Genomic DNA, 20,209 nt, shown 5'->3' with positions numbered 1-20,209 from the left:
CGGGCCGCCCTCACGCGCCGATGAAGGGGCTGAGGGGAGCAGCAACGCGCAGATGACGCCATGAAATGTAAACGATGTGCGGACACACAGAGGGTCAGACACCCGAAAGACATGCAAATATCTTTTCAATTTTCTTTTGTGGGCAAAATATATGCAGACAGTTTGGTGGGGCCACACGGCAGCCAGGCGAATTTTCTTACTTTTAAATTTGTGTGGAACAGTGATGGACGATTTCTTTTCTAATATAATTATTTTGTGCGGTGGAGTTTGTATGGGATGAAGGGGGAGCGTTTGCTTGGTTTTAAATAAATTTTGTCTGGGTTGCCACTGCTTGGGCTGCAGTGCAGTCATGAGTTTGAGCGGTCTTCTTGTTGTAGTTGTTTCCGCCATGCACCTCCGCTGTACATTTTGGTGCGTCTCTCCGCATACTCCGCTCCCTTTTTTCTAATATTTTGCTTTGTGCTTCTGCGGGCACACACAACCACACACGCACACAAGATGCACATTGCAGTGGGTTTGAATGCTTCTTTTGTGGTGCATGCTGGCAGCTGCGTGTGGCGGCCGTTGTCCTCTTCCGTGGCCATGTGGAGCAGGGAGGAGGGAGGGAGTGCGCAGCCCGAGTCTCCTTTTCCGCGGGTGTGGTGCACCGCGTGTGACCGCATGGAGTGAGGCGCGGCATCCCGTTGAGGGCGGGTTGGCAGTGTAAATTCATGTCGCCGCGTCGTGGATGGTTGGGGATCCGCTTCGACGTGTGGCTGGTGGTTTGGGTGTGGGCGCCTTGTGCTGGCTGCGGGGATGTGGCCATATCCGTTGGCTGTGAGAATGGGATGGAGGAGGATGAGGTTGTGGATCTCTCCTTCTTGTCCATGGTGGGTGACTGCTGGCGGTGTGTGTGTTGTGTGTGTGCGGTCTCGCAGTCTGTGGACTGTGTGGGCTGTGGCTGCCTTTTGCCATGCTGTGTGCTCTCTTTGTGCGTGTGTCCATGCTGCGCCTCTCTCTCGCTCTCCCTCTTGTTCTGTCTTTCACTTCCCCACTCGGTGTGCAGATCAGCGGACTGACCCCAGCAACACTAGGAAGGATGATGACTGCTGTGATGATGGCGACTGCGCTGCGCCGTGAGGTGTGCGCCCTGTTGTCCCTCGCGCTGTTGTGCTGCTGCGCTTCTGTGTGCGTGGCGGCTGCGGCTGCGACGGGGACTGCTGTACAATCAACTGAGTTGTATTCCGGTACCTCTGCCGTGAACGTGTCGGTGGAGGTCTTGTGTGCGGAAAGTAACAAACCGTTGCAATGGCGCTTCCCTGGCCAGACAACTTGGAATACGTGTGCGCTCCCACAGGGCGCTCATGACTACAATGTTGATCAGGAGAGTGGTGGAGGCTACACTGTTGATCAGAACACTGAATATAGTCTGGGTAAATCTGAAGGTGACAATGTTTTTGCTGTTGATTTTGTTGTTTTTGATACGGTAAGTGAGGATCCCGGCCGTGTCAGTGAGTCACTGTGCCTCTTCGCCGAACGGATGTACTCGGCTGCAAAATGTAATGAATTTTGCACTTCATCTGATTCGGATGCAATCGCGTTTACGATGGAATTTCCGACGATCAAAGAAGGTGGTGTGTACAAGAAGTGGCTGAAAGAGAATCCAGAAACTAAAGACGCTGCGGTTAGCACCCCAGGCGTCTGTCAGTTAAAAACTCCTGCTGAAAGGACACCTGTGAAGGCTAACGGTGGATCTCCAGAGGCCGCTGCAGTAACGCCGACAGCACAAGTGACAGCAGTGGAGGCACCCGCAGTGGGGCAGGCTGCAGGCAGTTCGAGTTCAGCTGCGAGTGGGACCTCATCATCGGCACAGACTATTGAGCAGAGGATATCCCCAGCGGACCCACAAGCCGGTAACACTTCGCAGCTGCCAACAGGCGAAGGGGTTGGCAGAACGGATGCATCCGGGACGACGCAAACACCCTCAGCCACTCCCGCCAGCGGCAATGGTGGGGCCTCCGGTGCAGCCACGGCCGGTGCTGCCTCACAGTCCGGCAAACCGACATATACGAAGGAGGCCAACAACAGTGCCACCACTGGAGCGCAGGGTCCCGGCACGTCGGACAGCAGCGCCATCGCCACTGCGTGGGTGCACACACCACTGCTGCTGCTGCTGCTGACCGCCCTTGCATGTGCCGCTGGGCAGCGGTGCGGAGCAGCCACACACGAATGATGAAGGGTGCGACTCGTCCCCTGTATGTGTGTGTCTATTCTGCCTGACGCCCTGTGGGCAAATCCTCCACCTCAATTTAGGAAATGTTTTTGCTATGTCTTTTTTCCACTATCTGGTTGCTGTACACCGTCGTGGATGACGAGTTCCCTCTTTTGTTTGCTTTTGCCACCCACACGCGGTGCCGGCCTCGCTGCTGTGCGTCCCACGGACTGCACAAACGAGGAGTGGAGGAGCAGGCCGGATGCCGCATGGGATGTGAGGGTTGTTGTGTGGGCTGGTGGAGGAATGCGATCTTTTCTCATGCTTCATTACTTATTTGTGTGCGGGCAATGTACGCCCACACCCATTCCCCTGTGTTTTGGGGACACGTGAAATGAAAACTTTTGCTGAGAGATGTTTCTTTTCTTTTTATTTCTGTCTCCCGGGAGTTTTTCTGGACTCTCAACTTTCTTTTGTTTTCTTTCTAAATTTCTCGTTGCTTTTTCTATATATTGTATTGCTTTTTTCTTGCAAATCATTTCCCTTCTTTTGCTTGTTGCTTTAGGGCAACCACCATGGACGGTTTTTTCTTCCCCTTTTTAATTGTTTCCTGCTGCGCTCTTCCTGTGAGGGGTGCCGTGTGTTTCCCGCCCAACCGCTCCACTCGCACACCCACCGACACGCTCATGACGACGGCCCTGTGCGCCTCGCCTGCTGCACGCATGAGGAGGGGCCGCGACGTGTGGGCGTGCGACGAGGGCCGGTGGGGCGGAGCACACATTTCTTTCCCTCCTGTTTTGTTTTCTTTGCGGCCAGGGCGGGCAGACACCCGCAGCGCCACATACACACACACAGCCACACCCTGCCGCTCTTCAAAGGAATTATTTCGTGCTTTGCGTGTTTATTTTACGCGCCGGCATTTCCTTCGTGGCCTGTCTTGCGAGCATTTCTTTCGCCCCGATGTTTTGTTTTCTTTTGCTGCGCTCACTCTCCCGATGGAGTGACGCGACTGCAGTCACGTTTTTTCATGCTTCTCTCGCCCCCACACACACAAGAAGAGTGACTGTGCGCTGCGGGCCGCCCTCACGCGCCGATGAAGGGGCTGAGGGGAGCAGCAACGCGCAGATGACGCCATGAAATGTAAACGATGTGCGGACACACAGAGGGTCAGACACCCGAAAGACATGCAAATATCTTTTCAATTTTCTTTTGTGGGCAAAATATATGCAGACAGTTTGGTGGGGCCACACGGCAGCCAGGCGAATTTTCTTACTTTTAAATTTGTGTGGAACAGTGATGGACGATTTCTTTTCTAATATAATTATTTTGTGCGGTGGAGTTTGTATGGGATGAAGGGGGAGCGTTTAATTTGTTTTAAATAAATTTTGTCTGGGTTGCCACTGCTTGGGCTGCAGTGCAGTCATGAGTTTGAGCGGTCTTCTTGTTGTTGTTTCCGCCATGCACCTCCGCTGTACATTTTGGTGAGTCTCTCCGCATACTCCGCTCCCTTTTTTCTAATATTTTGCTTTGTGCTTCTGCAGGCACACACAACCACACACGCACACAAGATGCACATTGCAGTGGGTTTGAATGCTTCTTTTGTGGTGCATGCTGGCAGCTGCGTGTGGCGGCCGTTGTCCTCTTCCGTGGCCATGTGGAGCAGGGAGGAGGGAGGGAGTGCGCAGCCCGAGTCTCCTTTTCCGCGGGTGTGGTGCACCGCGTGTGACCGCATGGAGTGAGGCGCGGCATCCCGTTGAGGGCGGGATGGCAGTGTAAATTCATGTCGCCGCGTCGTGGATGGTTGGGGATCCGCTTCCACGTGTGGCTGGTGGTTTGGGTGTGGGCGCCTTGTGCTGGCTGCGGGGATGTGGCCATATCCGTTGGCTGTGAGAATGGGATGGAGGAGGATGAGGTTGTGGATCTCTCCTTCTTGTCCATGGTGGGTGGCTGCTGGCAGTGTGTGTGTGTGTGTGTGTGTGTGTTGTGGGGACCGTTTTGCGTTGTGTGCACGCGGTGGGTTGTCGCCTTTGATTTTCTTTTTGTTCTCTCGATTTGCCGCACTCAATTCTTTTGTTTTTTTTGTTTTTGTTTTTGTTTTTTTGAGTGGTGAGGAAGTTGGTGGACGCATGCGTGACAGCACTGTTGGGGCTGCTCATGAAATATGGACAAGTACAGTTGACATGCTGGCGGAAGAGAGGAGCAGTCTGCAGCTGATTGTGGACACACTGCATGCCACACTCGACTATCACCAAGTTGGAAGGGGTCTTGCGAACAACAACAACAACGACAACGACAGTCACAGTTTACTCCGTAGTGGTGATGGAAATGTGTTTGCCTCAGAGGAGGAAGTGGTCGAACTGCTCGGCATGCTGCCTCAAATTCTTCGTAGGGCTGCCGACCCAGCCATTCTGCAGCTGAAGGAGCGGCAACGACAGTCCATGACTATTGCTGGCGTTGCACGTCCACCTCCGTTGTCGCGTCACACCACATTATATCGTCTTATGTTTGCTCAGGCCGAATCGTCCTTATCGTCGTCCATTTGCCCTGGGGAGTGTGGTGTGCTAGACTGCATTGCACGTGTGCTCATAGGCGGAGTTGGTACAAGCGGCATGAGTTCATCCGGGATGCTTTCAGGGGAGCCTCGCCAGGTGTTTGTTACTGCTAATAGAGAAAAGACGTGGTTTACAGGAAATGTCACAGTTGCTGCGCTTCGTTCGCTTGGCGAGATTGTTGAATTGTGTCTTCACGACACTGGAGAAGAGACACGCGTTGGCGGAAGCATTTCCAGTGCACACTCTGGTCGCTGCATGACGTTGCTGGACGGCGAAGATACGGTAGAGACGTACAAATTGCTGCTAGACGCACTCGGTCAATCATTGTGCCAAACCGGCCTTTTTGACCATCTCTGGCACGCCCTGTTGTTTCATCCCGTCATGAATACGCAGCGTATAGCGATTGTGCGGGTACTTTGCGACGTGAGCCGCGTTGATCTTTTGCGGCTTCCAGTTGTTATTAAAAGAACGCGGCATATGATGACCCCTGCTGTGTGGGGTGAGCGGGTCTCAGAATGTATTCTCTCCGATCCCACTGCAATGGTGAAGGAATCTATTGCCGTAATGCTCTATGAAGGACTACAGTCCGTGCTGGGGGCTGACCGTCGCGGTGACGACGACGTTGATCATGTCTACTGGAGACGGTGGCTGACAAACCGCTCGTTACGATTTCTGCTGGGTGTTTTGGCAACAGGGGCCTCTCTTGCGGTGCTGCAGCCAGTGCTGGGTTCCTTGTTTTTGGTTCTGGAACAAGACCTGTGGGAGGGTGCAACACGACAGCGTCGATCAGGAAGATCTGTGACGGAGCGTATTGACGTAACATTAATTGTGGAGGTGTGTGCCACGGTCATGGTGCATCTTTTTACCGGTCCAGCCGCCGTGAACGGACGAAGGTTTGACGATGATGGGGATGAGCAGTTGAAAAGATATCGTCTTCTCGTTCGAGGTGCGGTGCGGTTGCTCCGCCTCGCGTTGAAAAGAGTTGATCAACTGCTGGGCAGCCCAAACATAGTTCAGCAGCCGAAGGGCGGCGGTGATGCCGAGAAAGAGGCTTGTGCGCTGTTGAGTGCGTGCGTGGAGAAACAAGTGATGGCCGCCGTAATGAAGTGCTTGGAGATGTCGCCGGATGGATCCAGCATGTGTTCCTTCGTGACAAGGTCGATGCGGGCGGAGATGGTGCGGTTCGTACGTGACCTGCTCGAGCGAGCCTCCCCGCCACTGTTCTTCTTGACGTGCAAGCTGGTGCCTTACTTGCCAACGATGCTGCAGATAATTTTAGATGCAAGAGAGGAGGACATCTTGGATGACCGTGACTGTTGCAACGCCGATGGCGGCAGCGATGCGCTTCCTTCTTCCCAGCTGTACGTGGAGGCGTTGTGTAGTGATGGGGTCGAAATGATCTCTCTTCTCGGCATGATGTTGTGGTACTCGCCGTCAGTGCGGGACCGCTTTCTGGACGTGCTTGCCTCCCTGCAGTTTACACCGGAACAACAGGGTGTCTTCTTCGACTCCATGGAATCACTTGCCCGTTCTTTGCCATCGCATGCCGTAAGGGATCTCCTTATTGTGGACGCGACTGGTACTGTGTTGAATGAAGTGGGTCGGCTGCCGTGGCAAGGAGAGCAGCTGCAGACGGAATCACTGGAGCGGTTGCTCTTACTGCAGCTGCATCGTCAGCGGGAATTGGTGAACCGAGAGAGAGTGGCAGACCGTTTTACTCCTGAAGGTCGGTGGGCATCTGTGCAGCAGCAGCGGTGGAAACTGGGACCGCAGCACGGCCATGCGAGCCGCGTGCTTGTGTGCTTCGTCCTGCATCATCTTCGCAATGGTTCCGGGAAGCGGGAATTGGGTGACGACCACGACCACGACGACGAAGACGAAGAAGGGGAGGCTGGTGGTGTGTCTGTTTCGCCAATTCAACCGAGCACCAGCAAAAGCACTGTGGGGCAACGTGTGGGCGGCATCATTGGCGAACCGCAGACTATTCCCCGTTGCGGTGATGAACCCATCCTTCTCAGGCCGCGCCGCACTCTGCCGTTGGGCCGTCAGGCGTCGCGAAGTGGAGAGGAAGCGGAGGAAGAAGACGTCGAGGAGGGAAGTGGATGCCACGAAAGTGCCAGCGACAAGTTGTGGCTGCAACGTGTGCTGGGCAGCCATTCGCCAGACGCTTCTCGACCAAAAGTACAGCAAACGATGGCAGCGCCGACGCGCATGTCAGCCTCGGTGGCAAGTAGAAACGCAATGGAGCCATTAGAACGCGTGCGACAGCGGCAACTAGAATGTATTGCCGCGGAGGAAAAGGCGTACCGGGTGGCCCTGGGGTTGTTTGCATCCCTTGCGTCGCGGTAATACCGGCACCTCTTAACACCTCAGGCAGCCTTGGAGTACTTGCATCGCCAGGAGCACGGGGCACCCCAGCGGCGACACGTAAACCCTGTCTCGCCCACACCGCCGTCCGCGAGGACAGGCGTAAACAACAGCAGCACCACATTGCGTCTTTGGACGGCCCGCGATGTGTGTCGGGAGGACCTCTTCTACTTCTCCCTTCCTCTTAGTGCAATATGTGAGGCAGCCATAGCCGATCTCGTGGAGCGGTGCAAGAGACACCGGCAGGCGCTGCAAAGAAAATTACGAACCCTACCGCATTCATCACGTGGACGTCGTTGGTTCTTACAGGACGCGGCGACAAATATCATAGGCCGCCTCATTGCGCTCTTTCAGATTCTCCTGCATCACATCCAGCGCGAAGGAGAGAAAGCAGTGCGGGAGGCAATCGCGCAGATGCCGATATTGCCTGAAGTTGAGGATGAGGATTTCGTAAACGATTTGGCTGAGCGATATACTTGCAGGCATCTCACACTGCGGGAATTGCATGGTGGCACGCTTGTCGAGGTTACGAAGTTCATTGTTCGATGTTTTTCACGTCCTGCGGATCCGGGTGGGGACGACGCAACGGACTCTTCTTTCCGACTGCGTATGGACTGAACGCAGGAAGAAGAAATGGGAAAAGTGCCGCACGATAAGAGAGAAGGGGAGGGAGTGGACGGATGCTTTGCATGACTTTTTCTTCTGCGCGTATGTCTTGTTGCTGTTGCTGCCCTTCCACTTCTTGGACGCCCAGCGAAGTTAGACGGCTGGAAGGTGGAGATGCCTTTGCCAGCCTTTACGTCTGCTGTTGGGTGCGAGTTGTGCTCTATTATTTAGGAGGATTTACCCTTCTTTCCTCTGCTACTTTTTTTTTTTTTGCTTGCGTCTCTATATACACACATACCCATAAACACAAACAATAAACGCAGGAAGAGGTTCAAAGGACCAACGCGCTTCACAACAAAACACCCCGCACTTAAAATCATGTCCCACAAGGTGACGAAAGCCCATAACGGCGCCACATTAACGGTGGCCGTCGGCGAGCTCGTGGAGATTCAGCTTCCCAGCAATCCCACCACCGGGTTCGCGTGGTTTTTTGAAGGTGGTACCAAAGAAAGCCCCAATGAATCTATGTTCACCGTCGAGAATAAGTACTTTCCTCCGGACAGTAAACTATTGGGTGCGGGCGGGACGGAGCACTTTCATGTGACAGTGAAGGTGGCCGGTACGCACGCAGTAAATCTTACTTACATGCGCCCGTGGGCAGGACCTTCGCACGACTCCGAGCGTTTCATTGTATATCTCAAGGCAAACTGAAGTGTACGTGCTTCCTCCTCCTCCTCCTTTCTCTCTTTAACTGCCCGTCTGTATGGTGCAGCAGGGGAGAGAGAGAGAGAGACGGAGCGAGAGAGCGAGTGCAAATAACAACCAAAGAGAGAGAAAAAAAAAAAAAAAAAAGTTATATTTATATGTGTGCGACAAATGCCGATGCTTCAATAATAATAATAAGAAGAAGAAGGAAAAAAAGTGTTTTGCTGTTTTTTTTGTTTTTTTTTTATTTAATTTTTTTTTTTTTTTTTTAGTGGATGCAAAAGAAATGAGTGAAGTTTTACATTTGCGAAGAAAAGAGCTGGTAAAGACAGAAAAAAAAAAAAGGGGGGGGGGAGGGGGGAAAATATGCGTGCGGAGCACAAATAAGTGGTGTCCGATTGAAGTGTGATCTTTTTTTTTTTTTTACAGTTATGCCTGGAACGGAGGAAAAAGGAGGAGGAATGCTCGGATCCCCTTTTTCCCATTCAATCAAATACAAAGAGAGACAAAAAAAGGGAAAAGGAAAGGGGAAGGGAAAAGGAAAAGTGCCGAATATCAACGAGGGGTGGGGTGGAGAAACAGAGTACAAGACGCAGGTCAAATGGCTCCTCCTTCACGAATACGCAACTGCAATCCCAAAAGACTACCAGAGAAGTGAAAAACGAAAAAGGTGGTAGGGTCAAGCTGAAAAAAAAAAAAAAAAAATAGTGATGATAATAATGGGTCTGGAGAGGTTTTTTTTGTGTTTGCTGTTGGGCGGGGCGGGGCTACGCACTCGACGGTGCTGCTGCTGCTGCTGCTCTGGAGTCCTGTTGAATGTATTGCCTTCTCTTCTGCCTCTGTTGCACATGTACACTGCTGGCGCAGGCACTAGGAGAGTGAAGGGGTGACAAAGGGTGTGGAAAGGAATGGAACGCATCGGTGATTTTGTCGTGCTGTCGTATCACGACGTCCGTGACGCTGCCTCGCTGCATGAACACTTCAAAAAGCGCTCCATCAGTGCCGCTGTTATTGACTCCGCGTACATCATGTCACGGCTCCACCTGGTCGTGGCGCTGCATCGCATTAGTTCTGCGCCGCTCATTATTGGCCACGACGACTGTCAGCCAAAAATGACACGCAAGTCGACGGCCCGGACGGCTCGTGATGTATTTGCTGCGCTCTCCCATACACGAAACCTCTACCGCGTGCTGGAGCACCTCACCTGCTCCGAGACGACCAGGGCGGTTGTGATTGTCCTAAGCGCCCCGACGGAGGAGGATGTTGCGGCTGTTCTCGACATTGTTCAAGGAGTGCAGCATGGGCTTTTGTCACTGGAGACGTACCGCGACGAAGCGGCTGTGCGAGACTTTTATGGCGTTGGCGAGAGCGAAGCGGGGGCACTTGAAGTGACGATTGTAAACCGCCTAGCCACAAGTGACATTTGAGATTGGGGTAAAGCGAGGGGCGCAGCAACACCACCGTGCAACTGTCCGAGGGGAAGAGGAGAAATAAATGGAAATGAAAGAAAGTATCGAGAGGACCTTTATTGCCGTGAAGATGCGTGAATGAATAAGGTTGCGTCTTTCTCTCTTTCTCAACCGCTCTTTCTTTCTTTTTTTTTTTTTTTTTTTTGTTTCTGCTTTGTGCGTGACTCGACTCTTGTATATTATATTTGAACGGGGCTTTTGCCTCATGCGCAACTCCGGTCCTTTCCTCACCTCATCCAAATTCTGGCATTGCACGGCTGCAATTAGGAGCCAAGGAAGAAGGTGGCTGTTGTTGTCATGGCAAAACTAGTCGAGGTGCGTGAGATGGGTGAGGACTATGGTGTGGGGACATTCACTTTGCAGTCGTTTTGCACCGGTGATGTATTGCTGGAGGAGGCGCCTGCTGTCTTTGCGCAGTCATTCGTCTCGCAGCGTGGACCGGCAGGAGTGCGGTGCTGCAAAGGCTGTGGAATGATCGTCGCAACACTCTCAGAGGAATGTGAGCGCCTGGCGTGCCTCGCTCGGACGATGATGCAAAGAGAGTCCCCTGTGGAAGGTGGAACTGTCAGTCGACGTGTTAATGGAGATGGTGGGGTGGGCGCCAGTCAAGAAGAGTGCGAGGAGACGCAAATTCCCGTGACTATTTGCTCCCCTCATGCCCTGCACGAAACGCTGAAGGAGTTTGATTCTTCCAACTTATTCTGCCACAAGGTATCGATGAATGACAGTGATGATCACAAGAATAATGGGGAGGAAGCGTTGTTGCCTGGAACCGGGTCGACGAGCGGAGTGCGGTTTTGTTCAGATGGGTGCAAGGAACGTTACTTGCACGAACTGGGCGGGAGATTCCTTTCCGTTTTGCCCACTGCTGGGACAGAGGCAACATTAACATCTGCAGCAACAGCGATACGTACGACGTCGACGACCCACAATCTGCAGAGGCCATCGGCCAATACGATTATGTGCTTTGCTGTCACGTTGGATGCGGCGACGATGGAGCAGACGTGGCCGAGTAAAGCTCATGTCCTTGCGACACTCGAGTATTTGGTTGAGAACTTTAATGAGAGGCTTCTTCTTATTTTGTCTCTTCTCGCCCGGTGCCTGCATGACACATTGCATGACACATTTATTTCGTCAGAACAGCTTCAAGGTCGCTTTGCGGAAAATGTACACGACTTTGTGTTGAGGTTTGCTGAGGGTGCCGCACGCCCATTGACAGAGCAGCAGCGTGCATTTCTGCGGTTCTCATGGAAATGCGTCTGTCGCTGGTTGGATCTCTGCTGCCAGGAGGAGACGGGTACGACGGCTGGGCCCGAGCCCTTTTTATGGTTGACTTTGCAGTTGTATTTGCGGTGTTTTTGGTTGTTGGACGCCAATGCGCACATGTTTGTTGTCGTCTCCCCATTGTATAGCCTCCTCTGCTTGCATGTTCCGACGCCGCAGGCGGTGTATCAGAGGGGCGGCGAAAATGGCGAGCTTTCGAGGACTCCTTTGGGTCGACAGATGGACGTTCTGCGGGAGTTGTTTCACGTTGTGGAGCCGGACGCCGCACATGCCACGGGTGTTGCCTTATATGATGCCGCGACGAAAATCAACCATAGCTGTTTACCCTCTGTGCGGTTTGTTCCAACACACGGCAGGGTGAGCGCGGTGGTGGTGGCGCTGCGAGACATTGAGAAGGGGGAAGAGATACGCTCTTCTTACATTGACCTCGTCGCATACACTTCAAGAGTAGAGCGACGGGAGTACTTGCTCTCCCACTACGGGTTTGAATGTGACTGTTCTTTGTGTTGCCAAAAGTGAGTCGATTTTGACGTCGTTGGCTTCTTTTGCCGTTTTTTCCCGCTCTTTTGGTTCTTATCCCGTGTGGTCTCACGTGGCATCTGGCGTTGCACTGTGGTCAAGCTGGCCGATTCGTTTCTGCCTCTAATGTATATATATATATATATGCATGGGTGTGTGCTCACCACTAATGCTAGTTATTTGTTCTTTCCTTTTTGTCCTTAATCCCCTTTGTGGTTTTTTTGTTTTTTTGTTGTTGTTGTTGTTGCTGCGTCACGACGTGTTTTGCATGCGTGGGCATTCCCTCTGGCAGAAGCAGCAGCAGTGTGCATGGGTTTTAAATGCCTATTGTCATCGCGCTCGCTTATCCGAGTCTCCGGTGCAGCGGCGCATGAATTCCTCCAGGGACTCTTTACGAACGATTTGCGTCTATTGCATCCAGGCGGAAGTATATGGGGATGTTTCTTGTATCATACTGGCCGATTGATGTGTGATGCCTACCTGTACCAACCCTCACGGGTTGACGGTGGGGAGGTGTGCATCCTGGTGGACGTCCATCGCGATGTGGTAGATACCCTGCACGATCACCTGTTAGACATGCGAATGCGTAGACGGTTGCAGATTGAAAATGCTGGAAAGGAATTTGTAGTTGTGGCGGGTTCATCGTATGGAAACGGTGGAATTTATGAGGAGGAGGAAGAGGAGAAGACCCCACCACTCTCTTCTGAGTGCGAAACGTTCATGGACCCCCGTAGCTTTGCGTTCCCCGCCCCTCTCCAGAAGAGTATTTTTCCATTATCTAAAGCACCATCGGTAACGGATCCGGTGGCGCGGTATGAGACGTTTCTTTACACCGCCGGCATCGGTGAGGGTCCGGACGTCTTTAAGCCCGCCAAGTCTTTTCCATTTGAGTGCAATACGGACTTTCTTCGGGGTGTCAGCTTTCACAAGGGATGCTACCTCGGTCAAGAGCTCACCCACCGCACCCATGTCATGCTGGTGACCCGAAAACGCACCGTCCCATTGAGGTTGCCATCTTTTCAAGAGGAAACTGGCGGTGGGCGGCGGTCGGTTGAAAAGGGCGAAGCGTTGCTGATTGATGAACGCAAGGTGGGCGAGTTGCTTACCGTGTGTGGGGATGTTGGCCTCGGTCTGTTGCGACTGCGTTACGTTGATGCTGCAACGAGAACGGCCCCTGGTCTTAAGCTGAAGGATGACGTTCCAGTCGCCATTACTATCCCAGGATGGTGGGAAGAGAAGGAGGTGAAGAGGATGTTATCACAGCCATAAGAATGAATGAAGAAGAAGGTGAGGGTGCATGCCTTGCCTGTCTTTTTCATTGTATTTGTTGTTGTTGTTGTTTTACCGGCTTTGTTTCTTTTTTTGTTTTTTTTTGATGAGCAGCACTATGATGTGAGCAACAGGTAATGTGTGCGTGTCTTGCATTCTCTTTCTGTCGGCATATCTGATGCTTTTTTTTTTGTCTTTGAGTCTCTTCCACTGCGTGTGTGTGTGTGTGTGTTTTGCTTTATTGCGTTGCGTGTGTGTTGTTGTTTTTTGTGTTTGTGTCCGTTTTTGGCTTTATTTTTGTTTTTTGTTTTGTTTTTATTATGCGTGGCAAATGAATGAAGGAAGGGAGGGAGTTGTTGAGAATAGGGGATGGGTTGTGGGGCGTCGTCTCGGGTGAAGGTGCCCCCTGGTTGCAGAGGCTTGAGCAGCGATGCCGTTTCATTCATGCCCGCTCACCAATCAGAGGAATTTAAAAGAGTGTTTCATGCCAACAACGGCAATGTTTTGGGTGAGAAAACTGCCGGGGCGGACATTGGCTTTGCCGGAGTAGGCTCGGGCAATGACGACAGACACGGTAACGGCCATCGCTTCGACAGCAGTGGGCTCAACAGCCCAGCCGGAAACAACCTCTCCCACGGCGCAGGACCCGAGTGGAATACAAACTATATTGGTATTCGCAAGAATTTACATGAGGGCAGTGACGATGAGTTTGATGTGAAATCGGTCAATGATGCCGAGGAAAGTCGAGGGAACTCTAGTGGAGCGCTCACCAGCGGGGATAACGAGGCACCAAACCTTGCCGTCTTTTTTAGCAAGCCACAGGAATGCTTCTATTGCCGTACTGCCGCCGTGACATATGAATGCCAGTACTGTGAAGCCTTCTATGTGTGCGATGACTGCATGTGCAATGAAAACTGTGTCCATGACCCGACGCACCCCATGTCTGCCATTTATGAACTTCCATCTTGTTGCAGTCGGACATGCAGTTCTAGTGTAGGGACGATAGACGATGGTGCCAGTAGCCTCTTCTACGACCCATGTGATGTCTGTGGTCGAGTGATCAATGATGTGGAACTCGTGTACCACTGTGCAGAGTGCAATGCGGTGATCTGTAATGGCTGTTTTCAGGCAAATGGGGGTGCCGTGCATGAGCATGAAATTAAGCCGTTCCGGCGTTCAATTCGAAGTGGTACGACGGGTTCCGCGTTGGTAAATAAAAGCCGCAACAGTGAAGGCAATAAAGTTATTAATGACTACGTGGTTGTCCGACTGCTTGGTAGGGGATCATATGCCAAAGTGAACTTAGTCCAGCATCACCGGACCCTTGCCTTGTATGCACTGAAGATTCTGCGCTGCAATCGCACGAATAAGGCGAAGCGGGCTCTTTTAGGACGAGCTTCGAGCGGTGATGATTGGCTGCGTGAAATTGCTGTGATGAAGTTTGTGTCACATCCCAATATTGTGAAGCTCAAGGAGGTGATTGATGATGTGGAGGCAAACAAGGTATATCTTATCATGGAGTACTGTGCAAAAGGGCCGGTGCACACGGCGGGTGAGCCACCCCTTCCTTTAGAAAAGGTGCGAAAGTACAGCCGAGATATCATGGCTGGACTTTTGCATTTCCATGGCGAATATTTATTTCACCGCGACATTAAACCCGCCAATTGTCTTGTGGATGACAACGATGTTGTGAAAATTGCCGACTTTGGTGCCTCCAGCAGCCAAATGAAGAACTTGAGCACGGAGGGTACTCTTGCCTATTCGTGTCCTGAGCAGCTCAGTGGGGAGCGAGTGCCAGGCAACGTTGTGGATAGTTGGGCCTTTGCTCTCACGGTGTACCAGATGGCGTTTGGCTTCTTACCCATCGCCACAGAGAGTCTCTCTGACCTGCGTGTAAATCTTCTGAACGATCAGCCTATAAACATTCCAACCGATGCTGACCCGGAGTTGCGAGATGTCCTTTCTATGATGCTTGAGAAGCAACTTTCCAGGCGCATGCTTTTGCAGGAGGCGGCATATCATCCGTTCTTTCGCATGGAGGGAAATATGGTACCGAGCCCTCCTTCTAGAGCACCTGGAGATGATGCGAATACGGGTCTAAAGGACCTGTACGCGCGAGCGATGGATATGGTTACACGGGGTAGAGGAGTGGAGGATTGCTTTCATGGGGTACGGGCGATTCGTAAATTGCGTCGTAAGGCTCACACGTGGGATGTTAACAGCATGGACAACGAGGATAGCAACAGCGTGGACTCTGGGAACCCGAGCCCCAGCCCAATAGTCGACACGATGGACGCATGCCATCCCTATACAAGTGAAGCCGATGCCTTTCAAGTTGTCTCCATGTTGTTGGAGACACTGAAAAAGGGAAATATTAAGCTCATCGGTAGGCCCTTAACAGAGTTTCCTTCATTTCTTACCGATGCGAGCAGTACGACGACGGAAATTCGATTATCCAACAATGGTTTTTCCTCGGTTGGTAGAGTTAGTTTTTCACAGTTTATGCTGTTGCGAGAAGTAAGCATCACCAACAACTCGCTCACCAGCTTCCCTGTTGAAATCCTTTCCGCCCCGCGTTTACGTAAACTTGACCTCTCAAATAACCGTATAACGGATGTTCCAGCGGAGATCTCTAGGGCGACAATATTGGAACGCCTTTCTCTACACAACAACCGCATTCGGTACGTCGGCATGGATGAATCGGGGAAGTCTGTTTTTTCCGGTCGCTGCATGAGGCATGTTCGGTTGAGCGGGAATCCGTTGACTCATCTCCCTGAGGCACTGCAGACGTGTCCAAGACTGGAGTTGGTGCTTGACGATTTCCCCGTTCTCGTGGCGGAGTGGAGCCATTTGCTACCGGAAGTGTCGGTGGTGGTGGTGTGGAATGACATCTGTCCCCTGCGGGTGTGCCCGGACATCCCTGTGTTAACTTCTGTGAAGGGTATGCACCTATTCAGTCTCGCCATTCTGGAAACCCTTAGTATTCGCCATGTTGTGTTGCCGCATTTCGGGGACTGGCTTCCCATTGGCGAGGTCGCCGCGGAGGATATGGAGCACGTTAGCCAAAGAGTAAAAGGCGACGAAGGAGAGTTGCCGGACAAATTCAGACGCCCGTTGCAGAAATCTCTGGCAAATAGTACCGATGACAGGGGGAGTACGATGCCGAGGATGCGGTTTCGTCCTCCCATTCTCCGCCGTGCGGCATGTCGCTACCTGTATAGTTACTTCATTATCGGTGGAACGCACTACGACGAGAATGGAGGTTACTTGGCCCTTCTCAACTACCTTCAAAAGTGCATTAAAAGAGGGGAACTTGTCTTTCTCTGCTTTGACGAAAAGAAAGTGACAAGGGCGATGCGTGAAAGAATTATTGGCGTACTTTGTGAATTGATACAAGAAAATAGCCCCAATCAACTTGACGTGAATGAGTGTATCCAGATGGTCATCAATGCAACGAAGGGGCTCTATGGATAAAAACGAGTCTTACAGAAAAAAAGAATGACGTTGTGTTCGAAGTAAAAAAAAAAAAAAAAGGGAGGGGGGAACGGGGTGATTAAACGTGACATGGATATAGAAAGAAAAGAAAAGAACAAAAAAAAAAAAAAAAAACCTGCGGGCAGTAAATATAAAATATTTCTCTCTCTCTCTCTCTCTCTCTATATATATATATATAGATATATTATTTATTTATATTTATATGTAAAAGTGCTTGCTTAGCTGTGGTACGTATGTATTGAGGTATTCCTTCCACTCTTTTTTTTTTTTTTTTGGTGCTGCTGAAAAGGAGGGGGTTTATATATATTTCTTATATATTTCTTATATATATGTGCATGTGCATACAAACATGATTCGTATTGTATTAATCAATACGTGCAAATATATTTACATGTATATTTTATAAGCGTACATGTGTGCGTGTGCGTGTGTTTTTATAATGTAATGTATGCCTGTCCTATTTTTCTCCGCGGAAGGTAGAGTAGCTTCGGCTCCAATTTATATAAAAATATACATGTATTTGAAGGAACGGATGAATCTGCGGGAAAAAAAAAAGAAAAAAAAAGAGGAAACATGCGTGAGGTGATGGTTTATGTGAAGAATTGTTGTTTGTTTGTTTTTACGTGTTTGTGTGTTCGATTTTTATCTTTTTGCTGTGGGAAGAAATGGGGAGGAGGAGGAGGAGGAGGAATCTGCCGGGATAAAAGGCACGAGTCCGTTTTTGTTTTTGTTTTTGTTTTTCATCATTCGCCCTTTTTTTTTTTTTTGTTTGTTTTTTTGTTCGTTTGTTTTTGTTCGTTTGTGTGTTTTTGGCCAATGCCGTCTCAACGATACCGTGGCTGTGGCCCGCCTTTGGTTTGCATTTTTTTTTTCTTTTTCTTTTTTTCCTTTTGCTTGCATGTGCGCGTCTTCTGTTGTTTTCTTTTCCCCCACGTAAAAGGAGGGGGAGGGGGAGGGGGGCCTTCGTGTCATTTTCGCCGTCACCTCGCAGGTGCACGCACGACTCCCGACTTGCAGAGGGCCTCTTCGCCCTCCCAATTTGTTCGCTGGCCAACGGCTGCATGTACTTCAGGCCCCTCGTGCTGTTTGTTGGTTTTTGTTTTTTTTTTGGTTTACTGTCCATGCACATGCGGCGATGAATTCTGCGTCCCTTCTCTCTCTCTCTCTCTTTTGTCACCTTTTTTCTCCTTTGTTATCTCTTCTATTATGTGAAGGAACAGGGAGGGTATCGGTGCAGCGTTCAGGCGTGTGCAGTTCCACAATGGAGATGCGGCATCAACCGTGCTTTTGTTAGGCACCCCCTCTCCCCCGCCACACAAGTAAACATCGTTAAAAAGGAGGGAAAAAAAGAAGAGAAAAAAAAAAAACGAGAATATTCTTCTTGAGTTTCCCAATTCTTCTTTTTTCTTTTTTTTTTTTTTTCCCGCCATTGCGGCATTTCATTGATGGTTATTATTTCTACTTTTTTGTTTGTTTGTTTGTTTTTTCTATTCCATTGCTTGAGTTTACATTCCGTGTGCGTGTGAGTCCGAGATGGAGGGGGGGGGGGGGGAAGAGAGATTGAGTGAATGATGAGGGATTTCTGGAAGATGTTTACGTGCCGAATGAAAAGTGTACATGAGGCAAATGTGGGGGGTGGGGGGTGTAGGAACTCGCAGTGCCATTTCGGTGGCGGCGATGGTGCGGGTACTATTATATTGTATCAGAATGAACATATTTGACGGCATTTGTGTTTTGTTTTATGTTTGCCAGTCGGCACTGACATCCTACCGTTTTTGTCTTGTTTTTGTTTTACTTCTTTCTGTTCGTTTTTTCATTTATTGCATACAAGCACATGCCCTTTTTTATTTTATATTTTTTTTTTTTTTTTTCTGTTTGGTTGGGGGCGGGGGAATCTTCCGTTCTCTGCCTTGCCTTTGAAGGCATGCGTCACCCCTGTAACGTAGATGCGTAGAGAACATGTTGCCAACGAGGGAAGAGGCGAAATCACCGCAACCACGGCGACGGCGTGTGTGCGAGTAGTCCACATGGAGCACCCGCCAAGCCGCCTGCATCTCTCAGAGGCCGAGCGGCAGGGAGCCGTGAGTGTGCCTCTCCCTTTGACGGGCGGGGGTGGGGATGAAACTCGGGGTGTTCTGACGGTCATGTGCGTGGTGGAGGCGGCACGGCGGCAGCTGCGGCTGGACGACACGGCGCTGCAGCTCAGCCTCCACGGTGTGGTGTTGTCCCCGCAACAAGACTTGGCGGAGGTTCTGGAAACCCTCCCATGCGAAACCCGCAAACGTCTGGTGTTCCTCCTAAGCCCAACGCCCGCCAACGCGCTCGACAGGCAGGAAGGGGAAAGGAGCAAAAAGTCAAAGCAGGTCATGTTTGCTGAATCGTCATCGCCAGCATCCACACGGGCGGAGCTTGCTGCTATGACTGATGGAGAAGTGGCACAGTCGTTACCGATGCATGTTTCACCCAATTTGGAGAGGGGGACGCAGTCAACAACGTCTCAGTGTGTGTTTCTTGAATCGTGGCTCAAACCAAACCGCTGTGCCCGTTGCCAATGTGTGCGGGCACAACATAGCGTATTTACTCCAACCCGTCAAGAGCGTCTTCAAAGTGCCATGGTGTTGGCGAGGAAAAAGATTAGCCGTACTCCTCGTTGCCAAAGCACTGAGCGGGAAATGGGGTTGCGGGAGTCAGGGCTGCCGTATTATTACGCCGACCCTCATCAGTGGGAGCCGCAGCGGGGGGAACGGTATCACGGACGCGGTGAATCATGCCACGAATTCTGCGCATTGTGGGGAAGTCCCATGTTGTGTCGCAACTGCCAAAGAGTCAAGGAGGCGCATGAAATAGAGGTCAAACATGCGGTGACGCAGGTCTCAACGACAACCGCGAGGCAGCCGCGCAGTCTGGAATCCTTCTTGGTGCATAATGGAGGCAACTCCCCACCAGCGTATGCTCGCAAGACGTGTCAGCACCTTACCCCGTCCTCGAGTAGTGAGTACTGCACAGTTTGTTACACGCAACGGGTGAAGCAGATATCTCGAGTAGGGCCGCGCTCTCCGCTGGTTGATTTGACTCCACGGCGGCAACGTGTCTCACCTGCACGCCCAAAGGCAAACAACGTGGCCGATTGGCTTGCCGTGCCTGCAGCTGGAAAAGAGGTATCAGCTATTCAAAAGAAAGACGTTTGTAGCTCTGATGACAAAATAAGAAGGAGAGCGAAGCAGAGAAATGGAGCAGAGAGTACGAAGGAGATGGCTCTTATGCATGCTAACAATGCTCATTCCTTCCCTTCTTCCTTTTTATCCACCGCCGTCGCCAAGAAGAAGAAATCGATATTGACGGTACCCCCAAAAAGAATAAATTGTGGTGCCTTGCGAAAAGGCATCCCGTGGGATCTCGTACTGCCGTACATGACATTTGATGATCTACTGGTGTGTAGAACCGTTAGTTCGGCCATGTGCAGCGTCGCTATTTCAATCATTTATGAAAACTGTCATTACATTATGGATATCCTTGATATTCCAATTCGGAAACGTGAATTACTTGTAAAACATGCCAATCGCTACGCCTCCGTTATTCTGGACGCTTTGCAGGAAAAAAGACCGTGTTCTGAGCCAACGGATGCCGCCACGCATCCTCGTCGTCTCTTCCATTTCTGCATCCTGCGGTTCCTCGGGGCCTTGCAGGCATTGAGCCCCGAGAGAGAAAACGGCCTTACCGAAAGAGGCACCCAAGAGGGGAGAAACTGGGCG

General features: G+C 51.1%; 8 protein-coding genes across 8 annotated transcripts, besides 20 other annotated features; all 8 read left to right on the top strand.

The window, feature by feature from the left end:
- Positions 1-3,472: part of a sequence feature (areas not merged during assembly with more than two copies in the genome that could not be assigned to a particular haplotype) that runs on past the window's edge.
- Positions 953-2,212, top strand: Tc00.1047053506801.60 (mucin-like glycoprotein, putative; the record flags this gene model as incomplete). The annotated part of the gene is made up of 1 exon (XM_808590.1): positions 953-2,212. The coding sequence occupies one exon, from the start codon at positions 953-955 to the stop codon at positions 2,210-2,212; it is 1,260 nt and encodes a 419-aa protein (XP_813683.1).
- Positions 3,473-20,209: a sequence feature (heterozygous, Esmeraldo-like haplotype).
- On the top strand, positions 4,057-7,092 carry Tc00.1047053506801.70 (uncharacterized protein; the record flags this gene model as incomplete). The annotated part of the gene is made up of 1 exon (XM_808591.1): positions 4,057-7,092. The coding sequence occupies one exon, from the start codon at positions 4,057-4,059 to the stop codon at positions 7,090-7,092; it is 3,036 nt and encodes a 1,011-aa protein (XP_813684.1).
- Positions 4,148-4,173: a microsatellite.
- Positions 4,260-4,290: a sequence feature (T-rich).
- Positions 4,462-4,486: a microsatellite.
- On the top strand, positions 8,095-8,427 carry Tc00.1047053506801.80 (cysteine peptidase inhibitor; the record flags this gene model as incomplete). The annotated part of the gene is made up of 1 exon (XM_808592.1): positions 8,095-8,427. The coding sequence occupies one exon, from the start codon at positions 8,095-8,097 to the stop codon at positions 8,425-8,427; it is 333 nt and encodes a 110-aa protein (XP_813685.1).
- Positions 8,492-8,567: a sequence feature (GA-rich).
- Positions 8,649-8,691: a microsatellite.
- Positions 9,330-9,848, top strand: Tc00.1047053506801.90 (hypothetical protein, conserved; the record flags this gene model as incomplete). Its single annotated transcript, XM_808593.1, has 1 exon — positions 9,330-9,848. One exon carries the CDS (start codon positions 9,330-9,332, stop codon positions 9,846-9,848), a length of 519 nt encoding a protein of 172 aa, XP_813686.1.
- Positions 10,008-10,039: a microsatellite.
- Positions 10,188-11,693, top strand: Tc00.1047053506801.100 (hypothetical protein, conserved; the record flags this gene model as incomplete). The annotated part of the gene is made up of 1 exon (XM_808594.1): positions 10,188-11,693. The coding sequence occupies one exon, from the start codon at positions 10,188-10,190 to the stop codon at positions 11,691-11,693; it is 1,506 nt and encodes a 501-aa protein (XP_813687.1).
- On the top strand, positions 12,003-12,962 carry Tc00.1047053506801.110 (hypothetical protein, conserved; the record flags this gene model as incomplete). The annotated part of the gene is made up of 1 exon (XM_808595.1): positions 12,003-12,962. The coding sequence occupies one exon, from the start codon at positions 12,003-12,005 to the stop codon at positions 12,960-12,962; it is 960 nt and encodes a 319-aa protein (XP_813688.1).
- Positions 13,001-13,067: a sequence feature (T-rich).
- Positions 13,227-13,282: a sequence feature (T-rich).
- Tc00.1047053506801.120 (protein kinase, putative) lies at positions 13,332-16,436 on the top strand (the record flags this gene model as incomplete). Its single annotated transcript, XM_808596.1, has 1 exon — positions 13,332-16,436. The coding sequence occupies one exon, from the start codon at positions 13,332-13,334 to the stop codon at positions 16,434-16,436; it is 3,105 nt and encodes a 1,034-aa protein (XP_813689.1).
- Positions 16,537-16,571: a microsatellite.
- Positions 16,598-16,620: a microsatellite.
- Positions 16,620-16,664: a microsatellite.
- Positions 16,756-16,907: a microsatellite.
- Positions 17,127-17,147: a microsatellite.
- Positions 17,175-17,253: a microsatellite.
- Positions 17,320-17,349: a microsatellite.
- Positions 17,397-17,416: a microsatellite.
- Positions 17,852-17,879: a microsatellite.
- Positions 18,298-18,328: a microsatellite.
- On the top strand, positions 18,404-20,209 carry Tc00.1047053506801.129 (uncharacterized protein; the record flags this gene model as incomplete). Its single annotated transcript, XM_808597.1, has 1 exon — positions 18,404-20,209. A coding segment is annotated over one exon (1,806 nt), but the record flags the coding sequence as incomplete, so codon positions are not given.

The sequence above is a fragment of the Trypanosoma cruzi genome, genomic scaffold, assembly GCF_000209065.1.
Source record: "Trypanosoma cruzi strain CL Brener 1047053517043 genomic scaffold, whole genome shotgun sequence".
Lineage (NCBI taxonomy): Eukaryota > Euglenozoa > Kinetoplastea > Trypanosomatida > Trypanosomatidae > Trypanosoma > Trypanosoma cruzi.
The sequence above is the reverse complement of the archived record's forward strand: the minus strand, read 5'-3'. Positions and strand labels throughout refer to the sequence as shown.